The sequence below is a fragment of the Ambystoma mexicanum genome, chromosome 8 (assembly GCF_040938575.1).
Source record: "Ambystoma mexicanum isolate Mex_15411 chromosome 8, UKY_AmexF1_1, whole genome shotgun sequence".
In the NCBI taxonomy this organism is placed as follows: Eukaryota; Metazoa; Chordata; class Amphibia; order Caudata; family Ambystomatidae; genus Ambystoma; species Ambystoma mexicanum.
This window is the reverse complement of record NC_090929.1, coordinates 1,084,215,782-1,084,235,688: the sequence shown is the minus strand read 5'-3', so window position 1 is coordinate 1,084,235,688 and position 19,907 is coordinate 1,084,215,782. Positions and strand designations below refer to the sequence as shown.

At 46.8% G+C, this 19,907-nt stretch overlaps 1 protein-coding gene across 1 annotated transcript in view; it reads right to left on the bottom strand.

Moving 5' to 3' along the window:
- The window catches only part of ALDH4A1 (aldehyde dehydrogenase 4 family member A1), a 442,959-nt gene that overhangs the window by 342,785 nt on the left and 80,267 nt on the right, over positions 1-19,907 (bottom strand). The window contains exon 3 of the mRNA XM_069611079.1: positions 7,391-7,483. Coding sequence (XP_069467180.1) covers positions 7,391-7,483 — 93 coding nt within the window. The remainder of the gene's footprint in view (positions 1-7,390; positions 7,484-19,907) is intronic.

The following is a 19,907-nucleotide window of genomic DNA, read 5'->3' as shown; positions in this document are numbered from 1 at the left end:
CAGTGTGGATTCTCCGGATAACTCTAAAATCTGAAGTTCTAATACAATTAGGGGCCACTTTGGTATCCAGGCTAAGATTTTGTTCCTTAGGGCCTCTCTTGTTTAAAATAAGACGGTTTCTCTACATTAACTATTATAATGTTTCTGGGGTCCAATACAAAGCTCCTTACGACGGGATCAATGTTTTTGTTATTTTTGTTTTTGTCAATCGTGGATCATTTTGGTCTGTGATGGACGGTAGACCCGTGGGCTTAATAGTTTTGCAAGCGCCCTTTAATGGGTCTTCCAGTCCCGGAATATTGATAGTGGGCGCTACTGTCATCTGTAAAGGTGTCGCCAGATGGGTAGCAATAATGGGCTCTGTTTGAGTTCCTTGATGAAATCCAGGATGGCCATAAGAGTTTCTCATCCCATTGGCCTCACCATTTACAGGATTCTGCAGGCTAGACAACCGAGATTCTGTTAGTTTCTGCCCGAATGTCATCGCCCAAGAATGACATTCCTCGAAGTTGTGGCATGCCCCAAGGCCCTGCAACAATTGGTCCTTATAGTCAGGCCAGTTAGAAGTAACCTTAGGGGAATCTATTCCACAAATAGAGCGTCCTGGCATTTTAGTAATTTGCTGAGCACTATAAAACACCAATGGCTGAGGCCGTTCCGAGGAAAGGGGCAAAGCGTGAGAAAGACATGATGAAGAGGGGGTGGTGGCTCTGAAACAATTATTGGTATCATTATTGAAATGTTTATTATCCCCTAGCAACTCTGAAAGGAGACACTGTTCCCTTTGGAGCTTCTCTCTTCTTTTAGCACTTAGGGCTAATACCTCACAGAAACGGTTGCCTCTCCCTTGATAGTCCTTCGCGTGCAAGGGTGAAAGTTGGACTGCCTCCACCCCCTCCGCATTTCTTTGAATCTTAGAAGATGTGGAGTGGAGAACAGTTCTGCTTCTAAAGAGCGGGCTGTGTCTGTGGCCATGTCCTTGCTTGTCGTGGACTGCAATCTGGTGACCGGCATAGTTGTGTGTTTAAGCATAAAGTGTGATGGACAGGAGCAATTCCAAAATGTTCGCCAGGAAATTCACTAGGAAAATAAATTACAGATCACAGACCTCTTGATATTCTTCGGTGTCTGCATGTATATTATAAAGATCTGCAGGGGTGCTAGGCTTTTTGGCAGTAGACATATCATAAGGATCAGAACAGATGAGAGATCTCTTTCCTGATGGCTGGGATGATTGGCAGGGCTGTGAAGTAGAAGCCTGATCAGTGGGGGTGTCTTTGGAAGCTCTCAAAGACTTGAGGGTGCTCTTCAAAGAAGTTAGCAAAGAAAGTCATTTTGGACATTACTCTATCTATGTCCTCCGCTGACCATTTGGCTGAGCTGGGGATAATGCAAGTGTAAGGAACAACAGGTGTAGGCAGGCCCTTATTATGTAGGGCTTCACTTAAAGGGCCCTCCCTATCCTCCTGTAGGGTTTCATCAATCTCCTGTATGAGGTTTGTCCTTAAAGGACTTATCCATGTTTTTGTGGGACTTATCCTTGTCCTTTTGCTTATCTCTATGATCATAGCACTTAGGAGGGTGAATTCGTTGAACTATAAGTTTTTTATAACAGGATGGGCAAAATTTAAAAGGTTTCCTATCCATATTTGGGGCAGGCAGCAGGGCGACAAAGGAAAGCGATGGAGAAATACATTGTGAAATGACCGCCCCCCACTCTCCCTACTGTAAGGGCCTAGGCCTGTTGGGCCTTCCAAGGCCGAAAGGAATCCATCGATCGTTGATTCTTCACTGTGTCTTGACACGGCGGTCGAAAAAGGACAGGAAGAGTAACTATTTTTAAACTTTGATAAACTAAATGGTGTTAGCCAAAATTGCACTCCACGATAAGCGACCGCTCACGATGGTGGAAAAAACAATCTGAGTGACCGCGACGCATGAAGGACCATGGGTACAGTAGACGTAACACTAGGGATAGTGTTACAGGCATACTCTGTCGACGTCCCTTTTTCGAATTTCGAAAAACAACAACTGTAATACTCTGCAGCTTCCACTAGATGTCGGCCTATGCATAGCATGCGATCTAAACAGATTCCACAAGCCTCAGAAATATATATTCAATGAAAAAACATTGTTAAAGGGACGTTATGGTTGCAAGTAAAACCGAAAAACCTCCGAAATTCACCAGTTAAGGTGAGCTAAGCAACCATAACTTGCGCCACAACCGTGCACTGCTAAGACTAACACCCAGGAAATCAAAGATGACAAAACAAATGTCATTGATGACATCACTGATGACATCACATATCTGGGCCATTTGTTTTTGTTCACTGACATATCTAGGCCAGCTGATTTTGTTCACTGACGGTCAGAATATTAAAATTCAAAAGGTGCTATATATCTAGACGTTAACCTTGTCATATGCTCTTAAAGTACTTTCCTTAGGGTTTGGTCTCAGCTCACGGTGCACATACATTGGGCAATAAGCAGGCCTCAAACACACAATTCATTTGTATCCATGAAGATAAACTTTAATGTTGTTAACATTTTCTGGTGATGCCGTTTCTTTCTTCCTTACTTTAGTTTCCCTGTATGTGCCTCTGATTTGTATGCATTGCGGGTCTTCATATGTATTGTTTGTACTAGTACACGTGTGTAGTAAGTCTTGAATTGGTAGCTAGTTATTACTTGTTTAACCTGACTCAAAACGCTGATAAGGTAGCATTCATTATTTTACTATCCAGCTGTTGCCTATGTTTATGTAGGATTAGGTTCCTTATTAACAACAACACTCCAATACAATGTTGTTTAGATGAGTACATTCTTCAATAGATTAAGTGGTGCATGATAGCTCTCCCGATCACCTGACATCTTGTTACCAACATTATAAACACAACCCCTTGTAGGGTCTTTTCATCAAAATTAATTTCACATGTGATGTCATCTGTGATGTCATCAATGCCATTTGTGATGTCACCTTTGCTGTCGTGGGTGTTAGTCTTAGCAGTGCACGGTGGTGGTGCGAGTTATGGTTGCTTAGCTTACAATAACTGGCAAATTTCTGATGTTTTTTCAGTTTTACTTGTAACCATAACGTCCCTTTAACAACGTTTTTTCATTGAATTACATAGGTTATTAGTGCAACTTAACCAAAAAGTCTCTTTAACAAAGTTTTTTCAGTAAATTTCATAGGTTTTTATTAGTGCAAATTAACCATAACGTCCCTTTAACAACGTTTTTTTCAGTGAATTTCATAGGTTATTACCAGTGCATGCTAATTTCCTACATCTTACTTATATCATACTTAGCCCAATATAGCAGCTTTTTTGTCCAATTTACAAAGTTACACCTTAAAACTCTACCATTTCCCACCTTCTAGCATCATTAAATAACACTTCAATACACTTTTTTGCAACTCTTTACACTGTTTTTGCATCTGTCGAGGTCCGCGAAAGTCTGACGTCATCAAAGACCTTCCAGGCAGGTCCACGTGACCGGGCGCAGCATGATGACATGTCCGCAAAAGAGTCTGCACCTTGCGATCGGGTCTGTGCTTCACAGACAGTTCGGAACTGCTTTTTCTACTGATCTTGGAACTTTCAAGCACAAAATGTACCCTTGCACAGCTCCTACACCTATTCTTACTCATTATCCATTAACAATCTAGTACAAAGCACATACTTCGAAGAATATTAGCAAAACTGCTATTTATCTTAAAAATGCCATCAGCTATTGCCATCCCTCCTCCCCAAGAGCCACCACCACCATTAGCTGGAGGACCTACATAACAAAAAAAGCACAGTACTTCCAAAGACATTGAAGAGGGCCAAGAAGATGAGGTAGAGGAAGTACCTACATCAAGCACCCAGAGAGAATCATGGGTGTGGAAGTTCTTTGCCACTGTTGTGTATGTACCAAAGTGAAATGCACTGATTGCACTACCTGGACAGTGCTCCTACGGGACCACCTCCATTCGCTAACACACCAAATTCAACCACTGCAATGCTCAGAAAAGTTGTTCCTTTCTTAGCAAGTAGTAGGCTGTCTTCCTCCACCTCAACTTCCTCAACCAATACGGCAACCACAAAGCCTACTTCTGTGGGACAAAACCACCCACTGACTACCTTGCAAGCAACATAAGAGGCTGTTGATCCATATCTTTCGAAGACAACAGTCCTCTTTATATACTGCAACACACCACTCCGGAGTGGGGAGCAATTTTGAAGTGCTTTTGAAGCTGTAATCAAGGAACATGAGAAACACTGCCCCCTTCCTTAGAAGTAACACACACAACATCTTCCCATGTCCACCTTCCCCTCCATATTACTGCTTGGTGCCTCTTCTCCCAATTCCCTCCCCACCTTACGTTCTAACCTCTCCTGCAACAAAATAAACAACAAAAAAAAACAATAAAAGAAAAGTTTCCTTTCGGAGCTACCTTTCAAAGTTAAAAAATAGAAATTAAAATAAATCTTATAGAATCCGTCTACTTTACATTACTCAGTACAGTACATAGACTCAATAAGATTTTCCAACATTTCCATTGGCATTTTGTGTTATGCTAATGGGAATAATGTGGCGTTCATCCCGCGTTCCAGGGACTGAAACGGGGGATAAGGGCACGGCAGCCCAAGTTATCGGCCCAAGTCAAGCAAGGGCGGATAACGAGGGCTCCGGACCGTTATCCCCCGTTCCAGCCCCTACAATGGTGGATGAAGGCCTTTAGCACCCTGGGTTACGAAAGCGGTAAACCAGGGTGCTAAAAAAAAGGATTTTTCTTCCGACACAGGGACGGGCGCAGCGTCCCACTGTAGGAAGGAAAATCCTTTTCCAAGATGGCCACCATCGAAAGGGAAGGCGGGGCTCCGTACAGAGCCCCTCTTCCCTTTCCATGGCAGCCTGCAGAAGGCGAAGAGAGAGCCCTATGACCATATTACCACAAGCAAATTATTTTTTGCCTTTCAAATAACTTTACCACATAGCAGGTCCCAGGTGGACATGGCCACTTTAACCCGGACAATCTGGCCACTGCCCATGGCCACAGGCTACACCTCCGTCACCAAAGGTATATCACTATATTTTGTACCTACATTACGACACTTGTCAAAAAATAAAACACAGGCACATTTACAACACCATGCTTTAAGGTCCTTGCCAATGCTCCTTACACAAGTTTGCTGGAAATCCGCCCATGTTTTATTTTTTCAAAAGTGTCAAAATGTATATACATACAATACTCATATAACTTAGCCCCCACTTGACAAAATCCATTCATACTTTGCACAAACATTCAAGGTTGGGTCTATAATCTTTCTGAAAACTTTTGTCCCCATTCGTCAAACGGCAACAAAGTTATAATCCATCTAAAAATGTTGATACCCCCCCAATTTAGCCTGCTCTTGACAAAATCCCACCAAACTTTGCGAAAACATTTATATCTAAATCTAAAATTTTTTTGCAATTCTTTGTGCAGATTCGTTAAATGGCACCACATGTATAAGCCTTTCCAATATTTTGGGACCCCCCCTCTAATTTTACCCCCTCACGACAGAATCTCACCAAACTTTGCAAATACATTTATATCTCGATTTAAAATAGTTTTGCAAACTTGAGGAGATTTGTCAAATGGCACCACATTTATAAGCCATTACAATATTTTGGGACCCCCCCCCCGTCTAATTTTATTCCCTCTTGACAAAACTGCTCCACACTTTCCAAAACCTTTCAGAATCAGGTCTAGAATACAATTCCAAAATATCATGCAGCTTCATTGAGTGGCGCCAAAGTTATAAGCCATGCAAAAATTACTTTTCACCAACCCTGTAATGCAGAAATAGGCACAGATGTACCCGAACATCTGAAGTGCTCGCAAACATCACAGGACCATACCCGAACATCCAGACTGTTTGCGTACCTCAGGGATGAAAAAAGCCTGTTTTTTGGCTTCTTACGGCCAAATCCCATCGCATCCTCATCACGCCCACTTCCCCAGAGATTGTTTGATGAGTTTGACAAGTGCAATGTTGTGTTTTTAAATATTTTTTACTGCGATGTTCGCGGACACCTTCGGCTGTCCGCGAATCCAACATGGCGGGTGTTTCCAGAAATCTGACGCACGTAACGCTTTTCACCATCCAATCAGTGGGCGCGTCCGCGGACATCACGTAGCCCTCTAGGCAATCGGATGCTCATCTGCGTACCAAACAGGGGAAGTGAGTCTGCGGACCGAACCCCACTATCACACATTTTTTTTAACCTACCTTTGGGGCTTTTAAAAAAACTGCTGGATGGATTTACACCAAATTTACAAAAGCACGCTTTCGGGACCAAGCCGCTGCTCCTGCCACAAATTTGGTGAAAATCCGTCCAGCGGTTTGGGCTGTAGACGTGAGCAAAATATTGTTTCCATCTATGGAACAAACAGAAATATTGGGATCCCCTATAACTTTGTCCCCCCGTCCCCCTCTTGATGAAACCGCACCAGACTTTGCAGAATCAATCTGACGGGGCCACATACTTGTTTTGCAAAGTTAGGTAAGGATTCGTCCAGAGGGAGCAAAGTTATAAACCGTCCAAAAAGGGCTCTTCCTAGGGGTTGAGCAACTTAACGATAACTTAAGGGCCAACCTGAGACAGACATCTTGCTTTATTTGATTGGTAAAGGCTTGGTATTGCACATGTTTGGCATGTATGTAAATTGTGAAATATAAGCATGTATTGTGCAACACAGAGCCTATCAAGCTAGCATGTCTGTGAATAGCGCACTGTACATTGTGTAATTTCTCTTTTCTTCAAACTGCCTCTATTTACCAAACTTAAAAAGCTTATAGCACATTGTCCCTAGCCTGTGACATCACCCTCACAGTGGTGACAATATAGGGAATGGCATATATAACCTGCCCTTTAAATAGGAAAGCCTTTTTAACCACAGTCGCAAAACTAGTGGTAAACTGCAGAAGGCACACCCTCTCTATTTCACATTCATGGCCTTAGGTTTCTTTCCCTGTCCCCAGCATCCACCTGGTCCCTCTAGTCTTTTACCTCCACCCTTGACTTCTACTGAAAATCATATGACAGAGCCTCTCTTCTGTCTCCTGGCTGCAATTCTCTGAGGTTTTTCTGAAGGTAAGACTTCCCCTTTTTTTCTCAGAATTTTGTAATATGGATTTGAGTTGGGTGGTTGGGTGGAGAAGATCATCAACTTGTTGATACACAAGGTCATAATAATTTCACAAATACATGTAGTCATCATCTTACAGACACTGGTTCGTCATTTTGTCAATTCACTAGGATGTCATGTAATCAATACACCAAATCATTAACAATATTAATTTCTCAATACAATTGGTCATCAACACAAGTTTTCCCAATTCACCAATTCAAAACTCACCGAAAGTTGATATCTGACATCTTTCGTCCAAACCTCTTCTCCGCACACAACACATGGTATGTTTTCAGTCTTTCCCTCTAGATTTTTCAGTGCCTAGGTGCAGAATACAAGTACAAACAGGACACATCAAGGCCTCTTTTCTCAAGCTCATTAATGTACAAATTTGCAATTAGAAGGCATGACATACATATTTGAGTAGTTTCATAAAACATAAAACGATATGGACATCTAATAAACATGCATTTGTGAATAAAGAAATATCGTTTTTAGAATTAAAATATAAGAACAAAATGATTCTGAAAAAACATACACTAAAAACAGAATTTTGGAAAAAGATACAGAAAAACTGAAAGCGTGTCCTACTAGGTCAACTTTGCCCCAATAATGGAAATGGTAACTCAGGTGCAAAGACTTTAGTGTGTGATCTAATGACCTTTGCGTTTGGAATAGGGCTAATGACAGGAAATGACAAATAATCTATCTGTTCATTCATTTGTACTTTATTTCGATAAAAACTACCATAAAAGTCAATACAACAATGCAAACCGTGCAAACACAATAAAACATCTGATCATAGTCAAATTCAGTAAGATTGAGGAGTATGATGGAGCGAAAGGAAACTGCAAGAAAAATACACGTGTGCAGTCACCCTCAATAATTAATAGGTGACTGAGAACATTAAATTCCATTGTGCAGGCAGTCAAAGTTCATCTGCCACTTGGCCCTCTTTGCTACTATGTCTAAAATTGGGCCAAGAAATGAAAAAGGGCCACACCAAAAAATAAAATAAATAGAAAAAAGGCCTCCCCAATTAAACCAATAAATGTACTTCTTCTCCAGGCCCTCAGTAAAAACCAGCACATGGCAAAGGTTACGGTGGGATCCTTGGCTGATAAGCATGGAAACATAGCCTATGCCACTGTGTGTATGTCTCCAGCAGTGAGGAGAAGTTTTTAGGATCTTCCCCTAAGGTCACCATAATACGGACAAAGGAAGAGGAAATGGGCCATATTTATTGCAACCTTACACAGTGAACATACTGGGGTAACGTCGGGGTTCCATTTGTTCTTCAGGGCAGGAGAGGGCAGAATTCCCATGCAGCCCTTAATGAACAATGTTCGCATCTGTTTTGTTTGCATCTGGTCCAAGATAGTCTTCGTACCAAGGAGGACATCAATGACCAATATCTAGCAAACTGTGCCATTGCCACTAACTTTGCACTCATTTCCTCCTCCCTTACTGTCCTAAGGGCATTGGTAACATGAGTTTTAAATTCTCTGTTAATAGTGTCAGGAGAATTTCCGTACTCAGTTAAGTCAATGGCCTGAAGTTCCTTCTTCAAAAATAAGAACCATGGTAGAGACCTACCCCCTTCCTGAGAGCACATTGACAAGTACCAGCCTATACATCACCAGGTAGTCGCTAGACCAAAGCCTGCCCCAGTAAAAAGATGGTCTGGCTCTGCAGACTTTAGCAATTGGCCAAAGATTTAACTCTAGACAAACAGGGGGATTTGGTGCACAATGCAGTAGGCCCAGCAAGTTCTTTAAAAACTGATTTTCGGTTGTAGCCAGGGTCAATTTATTTGACTAGCCCCACAACTCTGCACCAAAAAGCGTTGCCTGCATAGCCTGGGCTTTGTACTCCTCCAGCGTTACTCCCGCAGCCCCCTCGTGCTCCCTGGTAAACTTAGATAGTGCGCCACTATACCTAACAAGCACAAGTACAACTTTGCCCAATTGCTCAGACCATGTGCAATCATCTTTGATTCTAATTCCCAAATATCATAAGCATGGTTTTGTTCCATTGGGATAGCCCCCAGGGTGAGTTTAAGTTTGGCTTGTTTCCTCATCCTGCTCTCCTTAAGCACCATGGCCTTGGTATTTTCGATGTTAATCGAACGGCCATTGTCATGGCAGAATCCCTCAAAAATGCTTAGCTGGCGGCGCAGTCCCACTGGTGGTAAAGAGAGAAGGACTGCATCATCAGAGAACATAAGAACGGGGATTCTATCATGGGTGGCAAAAACGCAGCCCTGCTGGACGCCCATTTCAATATTCACCGGTGCAGACAGTGCTCTGGCAAACCCCCAACGTATCCTTACCCTGTTATCCACATGCAAGGCCCTAATGGCACTCAACAGTTCGTTTGGGATACTCATATCCACCAAGATAGCCCACAGCCTAGATCTTGGGACTGTGTCGAACGCCGTCCTTAGATCAATGAAGATGGTGTAAATAGGCATACTCCCCAGGGTTACATATTTGTTGCATAAAAAACGTAATCTTGGGCACTGGTCCACAGTGCGCACTCCCCTCTGAAAGCCTGCCTGAAGATGACTCAGGACTCCAGCCTCCCCTGCCTATGCCCCAAGATGCCACAGGAGTGATCTGACAAAAATCTTACCACCAGCATCAATAAGGGAGATAGGCGGAGGCCACCAGTTGGCACAGGCAAAATGGCAACCTGAGCTTGTAGCACTGTCCTCTTCCCCATGGTCTGGCGGAGATACTGCTGAGACATTGACTTTGGATGGGTTAAGAACACCCGCCGGTGATTGTGAAGGAGTGGTGGACCCCCCCAATTCGTTTTGGGGCCCATTGGTGCCATAGGAGGGAAGATTCCCTTGAGTGCTGGACGGAGCCTGCAAAAACTCAAGTGCAGCCCGGACTGCAGCCGAGTTTGGCATAGCCGTAGGGACTGTGTTGGAGTTGCGGGTGAAGGTCTCCTGGAATATGGGCCTCCTGGAGGCGGTGTGGTGACGAGGTGAGCCAGGAGGGGGGGGGGGTCACCAGCCAAGAGTTGTGAGGAGTTCGTCCCAGGTTCTAAGGCACAGTGGGGAGAAGGTTGCTGGTGGCAGGGCAGCCGCTTCCAGGTGAAAGCGAGACGGGCCGAAGCACAATTACACTGGGCAGAGGAAAGGGAGAGTCACGGAGCAGCACTGCAGCGAGGCAGCCCTGATTGCGGGCACACAGAGAGGTAAAAAGAGAGCCACAGAGCTGTTTTGAGACCAGGGGGAGGCGTTACTGGGGCATGGGTGGGCAGTCCCCCACCGTCCCGCTTTTCACTTTGGCTGTAGAAAGGTCCGGGATCCATGGAGGAGTGCTGATACCCAAGGTCTTTGCAGGTCCCTATGGGCCTGGCAGTGAGTATAAGGGATAACTCCCCTGCCCGTGGAACTGCGGAAATGGACACAATATGGACTGATATTCAGGCCTTCCTGGAAGGGATTAGGGGTATGAGGACAGACATTGGGGCTAAGGTGGCAGACCTCTCAAACAAGGTGGATGCGATGGAAGAGAGGTTGATGGTGGTGGAGGCCAGCCAGGCGTTGATTGATACGCTAGGGATGCAAATGGATGTTAGGCTCTAAGAGGTGGAACGGCGGGAGGAGGAGTTAATTCAAAAAATGGACGATATGGAGAACAGGGAGCAGCGTAATAACCTGAGATTCTTTGGCCTAAAGGAAAAGGAGGGGCAGTCAGTGGCGAGCTTGAAAGTATCCATTCAGGGGATACTTAAACAGGTTCTCGGAGAAAAGGACGGCCCGTGCTTTGAGATGAATGAGTGTACCGGGCAGGAGGAGGGAGCAGCAGGCCCCACTCAGTGTTGGTGCGTTTCCATTATTACAGGGACAGATCCAGGATCCTTGAGAAGGCTAGAAGGCTGGGCTCCTTTGATTATGGGGACTCATGGGTGGCTATTTACCAGAACTTGTCCGCCTTCACCTTAGCCAGAATGACGAAGTTTGCCCCCCTTGACTAGATGGCTACAGGACAAGAGGCGAGATATAGATGGGGGTTCCCCTTTGTTTTGGTTTTCGAATGGTAAGAAGTGAAGTACATAGTGGTAACGAGGAGGATATTTTGAGGGTCACGAAGTAAATGGTGGAGGGCCACAAGTAGCTGCCTTTCGGGACGCAGGGAAAAGGGGAGCGGTTACAGGACAGGGGACATCTGAACGTTGGCAAGACCAGGGAACGAGAAAATGTTGACGTCTCAACACACCCTCACCAAAGAAGCCAGACTCGTGACAGGGGTGGGGACAGACTGGCTCATGTGATCAAAACCGGAAGGGATGGGTGATGGGTCAGGGCCCAGCCTGCGGGGGTGGTGGGTGAGGTGAGGGTCTATGAGGATACGCTACTGAGGGGGAGCAGCGTTCTCAATAGGAGGGGAGGAAGGGAACAGAGGTTTGAGGAAGGGGTGGAGGGGGCTCTGGGTGGAAGGAGTGGGGGAGTTTAGGGGTAAGGGGAAGGAGTTGATGTTCGTTTAGCAGTTCACTGGGTTGATTATGGGGTTTGTTGGTCCTGAGGAGGGGGGCGAAGCCTGATGGTTTGACCATTCGGGGGGGAAGGGACATGGTCCAATGGTCGAACGCCTTAAGGATGGTTAAGGGGGGCATTGTTAGCCCTTCTGTGTTGAATGGGGGTGTTTGTTGGGGATTTGGAGGGGGGTTTGGTATCTTTTTTGTCGTGTCTTTCCCTTTTCTTGTGTTTCCAGTGTGTCATATCCAGGGGGGTGGGGTGGGAGAGGGCTACTGGTGGTTGGCATTTTGGGAGGAGGTTAGTGGACGACGCCAGTGGTTTACGGAAGGGTCTCTAGTGATAGAGGGTGATTTTAACATTATCTGTAACAAGTAGACAGGCTACCGACAAGAGGGGTAAGACGGACAGGGAGCGTTCGTCAGCCAAATTCAGAGACACCAACGCAAGCCTAGGGGTGGTGGATGTTTGGTCAGGTCGGGGCTCTCACGGTCAGGGAAGAACCCCTTCCCAAGTATCGTTCACATACTACTCTGCGGTGCATGCCTCATTCTCCAGGATAGACCTAATCCTGGTTGATCGGACCTCTCTTATGACGGTGAAGGAGGTAGAGGTTAGGGCGATCCCATGGTCAGACCACGATATGGTCCGTGGTGGGAGTGAGGGAACCCGTCAGAACGGGGAGATGGTGCTGCAATGACTTCCTACTCAAGGAGAAGGTGGGGGGGGAGTTCCTCCTTGATAAAATTAAGGAATATTTTCGATTCAACGATACGGGGGAGATAGGGATAGGTATCATGTGGGACGGTTTTAAGGCAAAAGTAAGAGAGGAACTGATTGGGTGGGGGTCTTGGGCGAAGAAGGAGAGGGCCAGACTGGAGAAAACCCTGCAGAGGAGGATCGACAAACTACGGCCAACGGGGGTGGAAAAGGGGCACTGGGTGCGGAAAGGCTAAAAGATCTGAGGGCATGTCGGGCAGAGCTTAAAGCCCTCCTGGCACATAAAACGGACTGGGCCTTGAAGCACCTGAAACAACGCTACTATGAGAAAGGTGAAAAAGCGGATAAGCTACTGGCATGGAGGCTAAAGGTTCAGGCAGGCTCGAGGGCAGTTAATGTGTTGGAAAGGGAGGATAAAGCACTATTATGCCACACTATATTCATCAGAGGCAGTAGGGGATGACAGAGAGTGTACGAAATATCTGGGGGAGTTGGAGCTTCTGAGGCTTCAGGGAGCGGAAGTGTAGGCATTGGATGCCCCAATTACGGTGGAGGAGGTGATCTCTACAATTTAAGGAAATGAAAATAGGAAAGTCATTGGGGGAAGATGGGCTTACAGTCTGTTATAAAATGTTCTGCTCACTCTTGGCTCCTTTGATGGTGCGATTATTTAACGAGAAGTTAGAGGGTGGCCTATTACCCCCAACAATGCTCAAGGCCCTCATATCAGTTATCCCTAAGGAGGGAAAAGACCAGAGGAAATGTGCATCCTATAGGCCAATATCGCTGCTCAATGAAGATGTGATGGTGTTGGTGAAGGTGTTGGCAAATATGTTGGGCAAATGCCTCCCAGCGCTCATCTAGGGGACCAAGTGGGGTTTATCAGGGGAAGGCAGGGAGCAGGTAATGTTAGGAAAACACTGAACATCACTGACCGTGCATCTAAGGAGGGGGCAGGGGCCTACCTGGTTTCGCTAGACTCAGAGAAGGCCTTTGACATTGTGGAGTGGGGGTTTCTCCATAAGGTCTTGCTGAGGTTTGGTTTTGGACACAACTTTAGAACCTGGGTGAGAGCCATGTACAGTGGCCTTACAGCGAAAGTGGCAGTCAATGGGGGGATGTAGAGGGAATTTCCGTTACATAGGGGAACGCGACAGGGATGTACCTTAACACTGCTGCTATTCGCCCTGGTAATAGAGCCGCTGGTGGTGGCCATTAGAAAGGAGAGAGTGAGAGGGCTGAGTTGTGATGGCGTAGAGTTCAAGGTCTCCCTATTTGCGGACAATGTTTTGTGTTATCTTACTGACCCAGGGGAGTCTCTTGAGGCGCTTATTTGGGTGTTGGGAACCTACGGAACCCTAGCAGGGCTGAAAATCAACCATTCTAAGTCCTTAATGCTGATAGGGGTGCCCCCCGCAGGTGAAGCTAGAAGGGGAGGAGTGTTGTGGTATCTAATCAGTAGCGGACAAGATAAAATACCTGGGAATTGTAATATCCAGGACTCTCGACAGGTTGTTTAAGGAGAATTATACCCCACTGGTGTTGGCAATTAGGGGAGACCTGAAGAGGTGGTCGGTGCAGACGTTCTCGCTCGTTGGTAGGATGATGATTATAAAGATGAATGTGCTCCCGCATTTGTTATTTCTGTTTCAAATGTTCCCCACAGATTTGCCAGAAGGGTTTCTGAAGGAGATGGAGGATATGTGCTTCTCCATTGTATGGCAGCAGAAGACGGCACGCATTGCTCAGGAGATTATGACCCTCCCCAAGACTAAAGGGGAGTTTGGCTTTCCGAATCTGACTTTATATTATAAAATAGCCCAGCAAAGGGGCCACCAGTGGGCGCGCTCATGGTAGCTGCCTGATCGTTACACTCCCAGTGCAATGGGCCGGTAAGTGGTTTGAGCCCCCGCTTGGGACCCGCTGGGAAGTTGATTTCTGGTCCATCCTGCCCAAAAACAGGCCAATTGTTGGTTGGAGTCCTGAGATGCGTTGTTCTGATGACGGAGCGATAAAGTGAAAGTACTTTCCCCAACACGGCGCTCCGCCGTGGGATTGACTGGTGTGCCGCGGATTGAAGGCCTGGGTGAGACCCAGAGCCACAGAAAGTGAAGGGGCTGAAAAGAGATCTTTGCCGTGGGCCTTGGAAGCAAAGGACCCCACCCTGCTACCCCCACCGACCTGGTAATGTGGATGATAGCAGTCCCAGGGGCATGGCAGAACAGTGTCTGGGGATACGGACCCCCTGGACACGGCCCTGGGCAGAGAGGCGCGGTGCAGGTGCACAGTGAGTGTAGGTGAGGGGAGCCCATACTGGGACCCCGCGGACTGCGGCAGGGTTTGGACCCTCCTCCCATCTGGGACTGGGGGAGTGAGGCGGTCGGGGGAGTTGGTCCCCCCCAACCCCCTGTGAGGAGTTGGAGCTGGTAGAGGTGGGATCCCCCTCTTGGGGAATCATAGCGAAGTGTACCTAAAAAGACCTGCAAGGAGGTGTGTGATCTGAACCCAGGAGCTGTGAGGCGAGGTGTGAGCCCCCAGGCTGGGACTAGGGGTGTGTGCCTGCCTCGCTAGAAATACATTCCGAGAAAGGATTAAAGGGTTGCAGTGGAGGCCCAAGAGGTCCAGGACATCCCATCAGAGTACAGGGCACCAGCAGGGACTAGTGGGCCCGTCGGTTTTTCCTTTCCGTGTGGGACAGGTGTAGATTCCCAGTACAGGTCGGGCCAGAGGTCACAAGGAGAAATACAGCGTACCCGACCATGTAGGTCGCAACAACCTTGAGGTACTTTTACACAACATTGTCAACTGATTCACTCTTTATATGGACTGGAGGGTGAAACTGGAGTGTTTTGTATACTCACAGAGATGGCAGTCAGAGAGAGACACCACGGAACGAAACATATAGGAGGGAGGAGATGATCAAGTGTCCACAAAAAGGGACATTGCCTCGCTGTTGGAGGAGATTCGGGGGATGAGGGCGGACATTGGGGGCAAGGTGAATAAAATTAGTGTAAGGATTGACAAGATGGATAAGAGATTAAAGGCTGTGGAAAATAATCAATCATCCCTCGATAGGCTGGAAACTCAGATGGACATGCGAATGGCGGAGCTGGAGAGGAGGGAAGGGGAGATCACTCTCAAGATAGATGATTTGGAGAATCAAGAAAGGACAGTGGTGCTTGGAAGTGCGAAAGTTTCAATTTCAGGACTTATCTTCACTTATGTTGGCGAAGAGACACCTGCACACCCCCCTTATGAAGTGGCTTAACGAGAAGGGGGTGAGATACAGATGAGGCTTCTCCTTCTCTCTCTCCTTTGAGATGGACGGCTAAGACTACAAACTGGTCACAGAGGAGGACATACGTAGGGTCGCAGGCGAATTAACAGGAGAAGGAGAGCCCACGCCGGTGGGAGGCCCGAAGGAATTGAAGGAATCGGAGCATCGAGGTTGGCGTATTAAGGGGTCAATCAGCCGTAGAATGCCCAGCTCGAGGAAATTCAGGTAGTTGAGCACTCCCCCTGATGGGGTACCTGACTGGACTGCTGTAGATGATGGAGAACCTCTTGGCACGGAGGTCTTGAAGGTATGGAAGAGCATGGATGGAAGGGCCCTGTTGGTTTCAGGTCTGATAAAAGTCAGTGCGGTTCACTTTCGTGACAATGTATGCCCCTAATCAGGGCCAGCTGAAATTCTTTAAGGCAATGTTGATGCAGGTTCTGAACAAAGGGGCAGGACACCTAATTGTGGGGCAGGGGGACTTCAATATGTGGCCAGACCACAGTATGGATAGGCGAACAACGGGACCGATGGGGCATAAGGCATCTGGTGGGTTGAGGCCACGGTCTTCGGGAGAGTTGAGATGCATATGGGCTGCGGGACACGTGGCACTTCTTTCACCCACAGGAGAGGGGCTTCACCTTTTACTCCACCCCCCATGGGACTTTTACCCGTATTGATAATCTTTGTATCTCAAGGGAGCTGTAGGAGGCAGCGTTGGGATCGGAAATCCACCCAATCAGTTGGTCAGACCACAACCTGGTTGGTATCTTTGGACTTATCATGGCAGGGGTGAAATCCTCAGAGTTCGATGTGGAGATGTAATGAGTCCCTATGGAAGGATCAGGTGTTCACAGAGGCGTTTGAGGGACGATTAGGGAATTTTGTCTTCTCAACAATACAGGGGAAGTGGATCGGTGTACAGTGTGAGACGGTGCTAAAGCCACCTGGAGGGGCTTGCTGATTAGAGAAAGGGCCCGGAAAAAGAGTGAGAGGACACTAATGGAAAATAGACTGCACTTGGAGATTGGGGCCCTGGAGAGGTGGATACATGCATCAGAAGGGGGGTGAGAGAATGGACGCAAGAGGTGAGGGGAAAGAGGGAAGAATTGAGGCTGGTGGAAGGGGCAGGATAGTCTGTAAGTTCCAGTTTCTGAAGCAGAAAGATCATGAAAAAGATGACATGGCGGACTTACTGCTGGCAGCACACTGAGGAGACAGTGGGCTGATAGGTGGATATCAGAGGTGTCGGGCAAGAACAATGTGTTAGAGGTGGCATCTGAGGGGATCCTGCAGCCCTCAGCCTCCTTCTACAAGGATCTATACGAAGGAGGAGGTCAACCAGATGCAGAGGGAATTGACAGTTACTTGAAAGAGGTGCCATTATCAACACTGACACACAAGGAGGCTAGGGGGCTGGACGCACCAATTACTGGGGAGGAGGTCCAGGACGCAATCTGACAACTGCAGTTGGGTAAAGCGCCGGGGGAGGATGGATTCACCTCAGGATTTTATAAACATTTTTGAATGCACTGCTCCCATTCCTGGTTAAGTTGTTCAACAATATCTTGAAGACCAGCCAGGTGTCCAAATCGTTTTTTTGAGCACTTATCTCTGTATATGTAAAGAGGGCAGGGACCCCCGGGTATATGGGTCTTACCACCCGATCTCACTCCTCAATGCCGATGCAAAGATAATCACCCAAGTCCTGGCCTCCAGGTTGGAAGTGTATATGCCACAACTGGTACATTCGGACCAAGTAGGCTTTATAAGGGGCCGTCAAGGAGCGGATACCATGAGGAAATCCCTGCATCTGATTACTGGAGCTCCAGATTGGGGAGGAGACACCACTCTGTCAGTGTAAACAGAAAAAGCCTTTGACAGGGTTGAGTGGCGCTTTCTCAAGGCTTCCCTTCTCAAGTTTGGCATAGGGGACAAATTCCTACAGGGAGTTATGGCAGTATACTCGGGACCCAGGGCTTGTGTGGTGGCGAATGGGGGCTTCTCCCGTTAGTTTGGGCTGGGGCGGGAGACAAGGTAGGGCTGCCCCCTCTCGCCAATTTTATTTGTTCTCTCCTTGGAGCCTTTGGCCCAGAAACTGAGGGATGATCGACGTGTGGAATGAATAGCTATGGGAGGGGTTGAATATAATTTAGGTCTCTATGTAGATGACATGCTGTTGCATGTACGGAACCCTGTAACCTCAGTCCCAGCGGCAGTTTGCTTGTTTGTTTTATTATTTATAGCGCGCGCCAGACCCGAGGGTAACCGGGCGCGTTGTTCAAGGATACTTTAAGCTTTACAAGTAGTGGTTATACATGGTAGAAATTACATAATGCAGGCCATAATATATACATATAACATAATATATACAGGAAATATGCAGTAGGAAGATAGAGAGTATATAATTATGTACATAGTACGTTTGTAGAACAGTGGTTATGTTGGTGTAGGGCAGGACTATCGGTCATTTTCTTTGATCCAATTGATACAGTTGGATCTGAAGAGAGCGTAGGATTGGGGCGATCTCAGGCCGGGCGGGAGGGAGTTCCAAAGCTGGGCAGCTTTGACCGGGAAGCTGTTTCCTCCGGCCGTACTTAGTTTAAATGGGGGTATCACTAACTGGTTGGAGTATGCTTCTCTGGTGGGTCTAGTGGAGATTTTTCTGTTGAATCTAGCAGCTAGGTATTTGGGTGCTAGATGGTTAATACTTTTGAAGGTTAGAGAAGCTGTCTTAAGTTTGATTTTGTCCGCTGTGGAGAGCCAATTGGATTGTCTTCTAGCTTCAGAAATATGCTCCCTTCTTGGAATTCCTAGGGCAGCTCTAAGAGCATTGTTCTGTAGTGTTTGAATCTTTTGCAACGTGTGTTTGTTGGCCCCTATATATAGTGCGTTGCAATAGTCCAATTTCGACAGCACTAATGCTCGGGCAAGGGTTAGGCAGTTGGCAGTAGATAGGTATGGTTTTGCGGCTCTGATCAGCTTGCAGGTATATGCGGTACTGGATGCCATTGCGCTCACCTGTTTGGTTAGGGAGAGGTGGGAGTCAAGGTAAAACCCTAGTGTTTTTACCTCTTTTGCCACCTTGATAGTGTTACCGTCTATGACGAAGGAGGAGTATTCTTCTTTTAATCTTTTGATGTTTTGTGTGTTCCCCAGTATGATGAGTTCCGTTTTGTCATCATTCAGGCACAGCCCGTGGGTGGCCATCCATGCCTGAATGATGAGATAAATCTTGTTCACCAAGGCCAAATCTTGTTCATAGTCCCCTGAAAGTGGTATGAGAATCTGAGTGTCATCCGCATAGTTAGTGTAGGTGACACCCAGATTATCTAGATCATCGAACAAGGGCAGTGGAACTGATTGAACTTTATGGGAAGTTATTGGGGTTTAAAACCAATAACGGGAAGTCCATTCTGTTCCCACTTGGTGACGTGGGTGAGGGTGATGCTCAAAGATTGACTCCCTTGGGGATGCAGATTATTGTGGATAAGTTGCAATATTTGGGAATTAACGTCACAAGGGAACTGTGAGGGCTATACGAGGCAGATTTTCCGCCTCTAGTTAGGAGGCTGTTTAAGGACCTGGAAAAGTGGAGTAAATTGACTGTATCTTGGCTCGGACGACTTAATGCTATAAAGAAGTTTTTCCTCCCAAAGATGGCGTACCTGTTTCAGATGCTCCCAGTATGGATCCCCAAATCCTTCTTTCAGGAAGTTAAAGGGCGCCTACTGCAGTTTATGTGGGAGGGGAAAAAAGGCTACAGTGGCGTATGAAATCTTGGTCCTCCCAAAGGATTGAGGATGGGTGGGTTTCCCTTAGCTGTATCTGTAGTATAAGGCCTCTCATCTCAGAATCTTGATCCCTCATCGGCGGGAGCAAAGGGAATACCAATGGGTAGAACTAGACTGTTTTCACTTTAGACCAGCTACATTAGCGGAATGGCTCTGGGTACCACGGGAACGGATCCCGAAAAGGGTTAGGGAACATCCGATTCTAGGAGTCATTTGGAACATCAGATGAAGGGGGTAACTATGTGGCCTTCCCCGTTGAGCCATCTTTGGGCACCCGGAGTGAGGGATGCTATCCTGAACCCGGAAAGGTTCCAAACGTTGGTTTGAGGCTGGTTTAGTGAGGACTGGCCAATTGCGGAGAAATTGCCAGTTCATACCTATAGTGGACCTGGAGGAAGCGCTGGGGATAGGTAACATGTCAGTGCTCTCATACTTGCAATTGAAGGGGGTGCTTACGGCCGA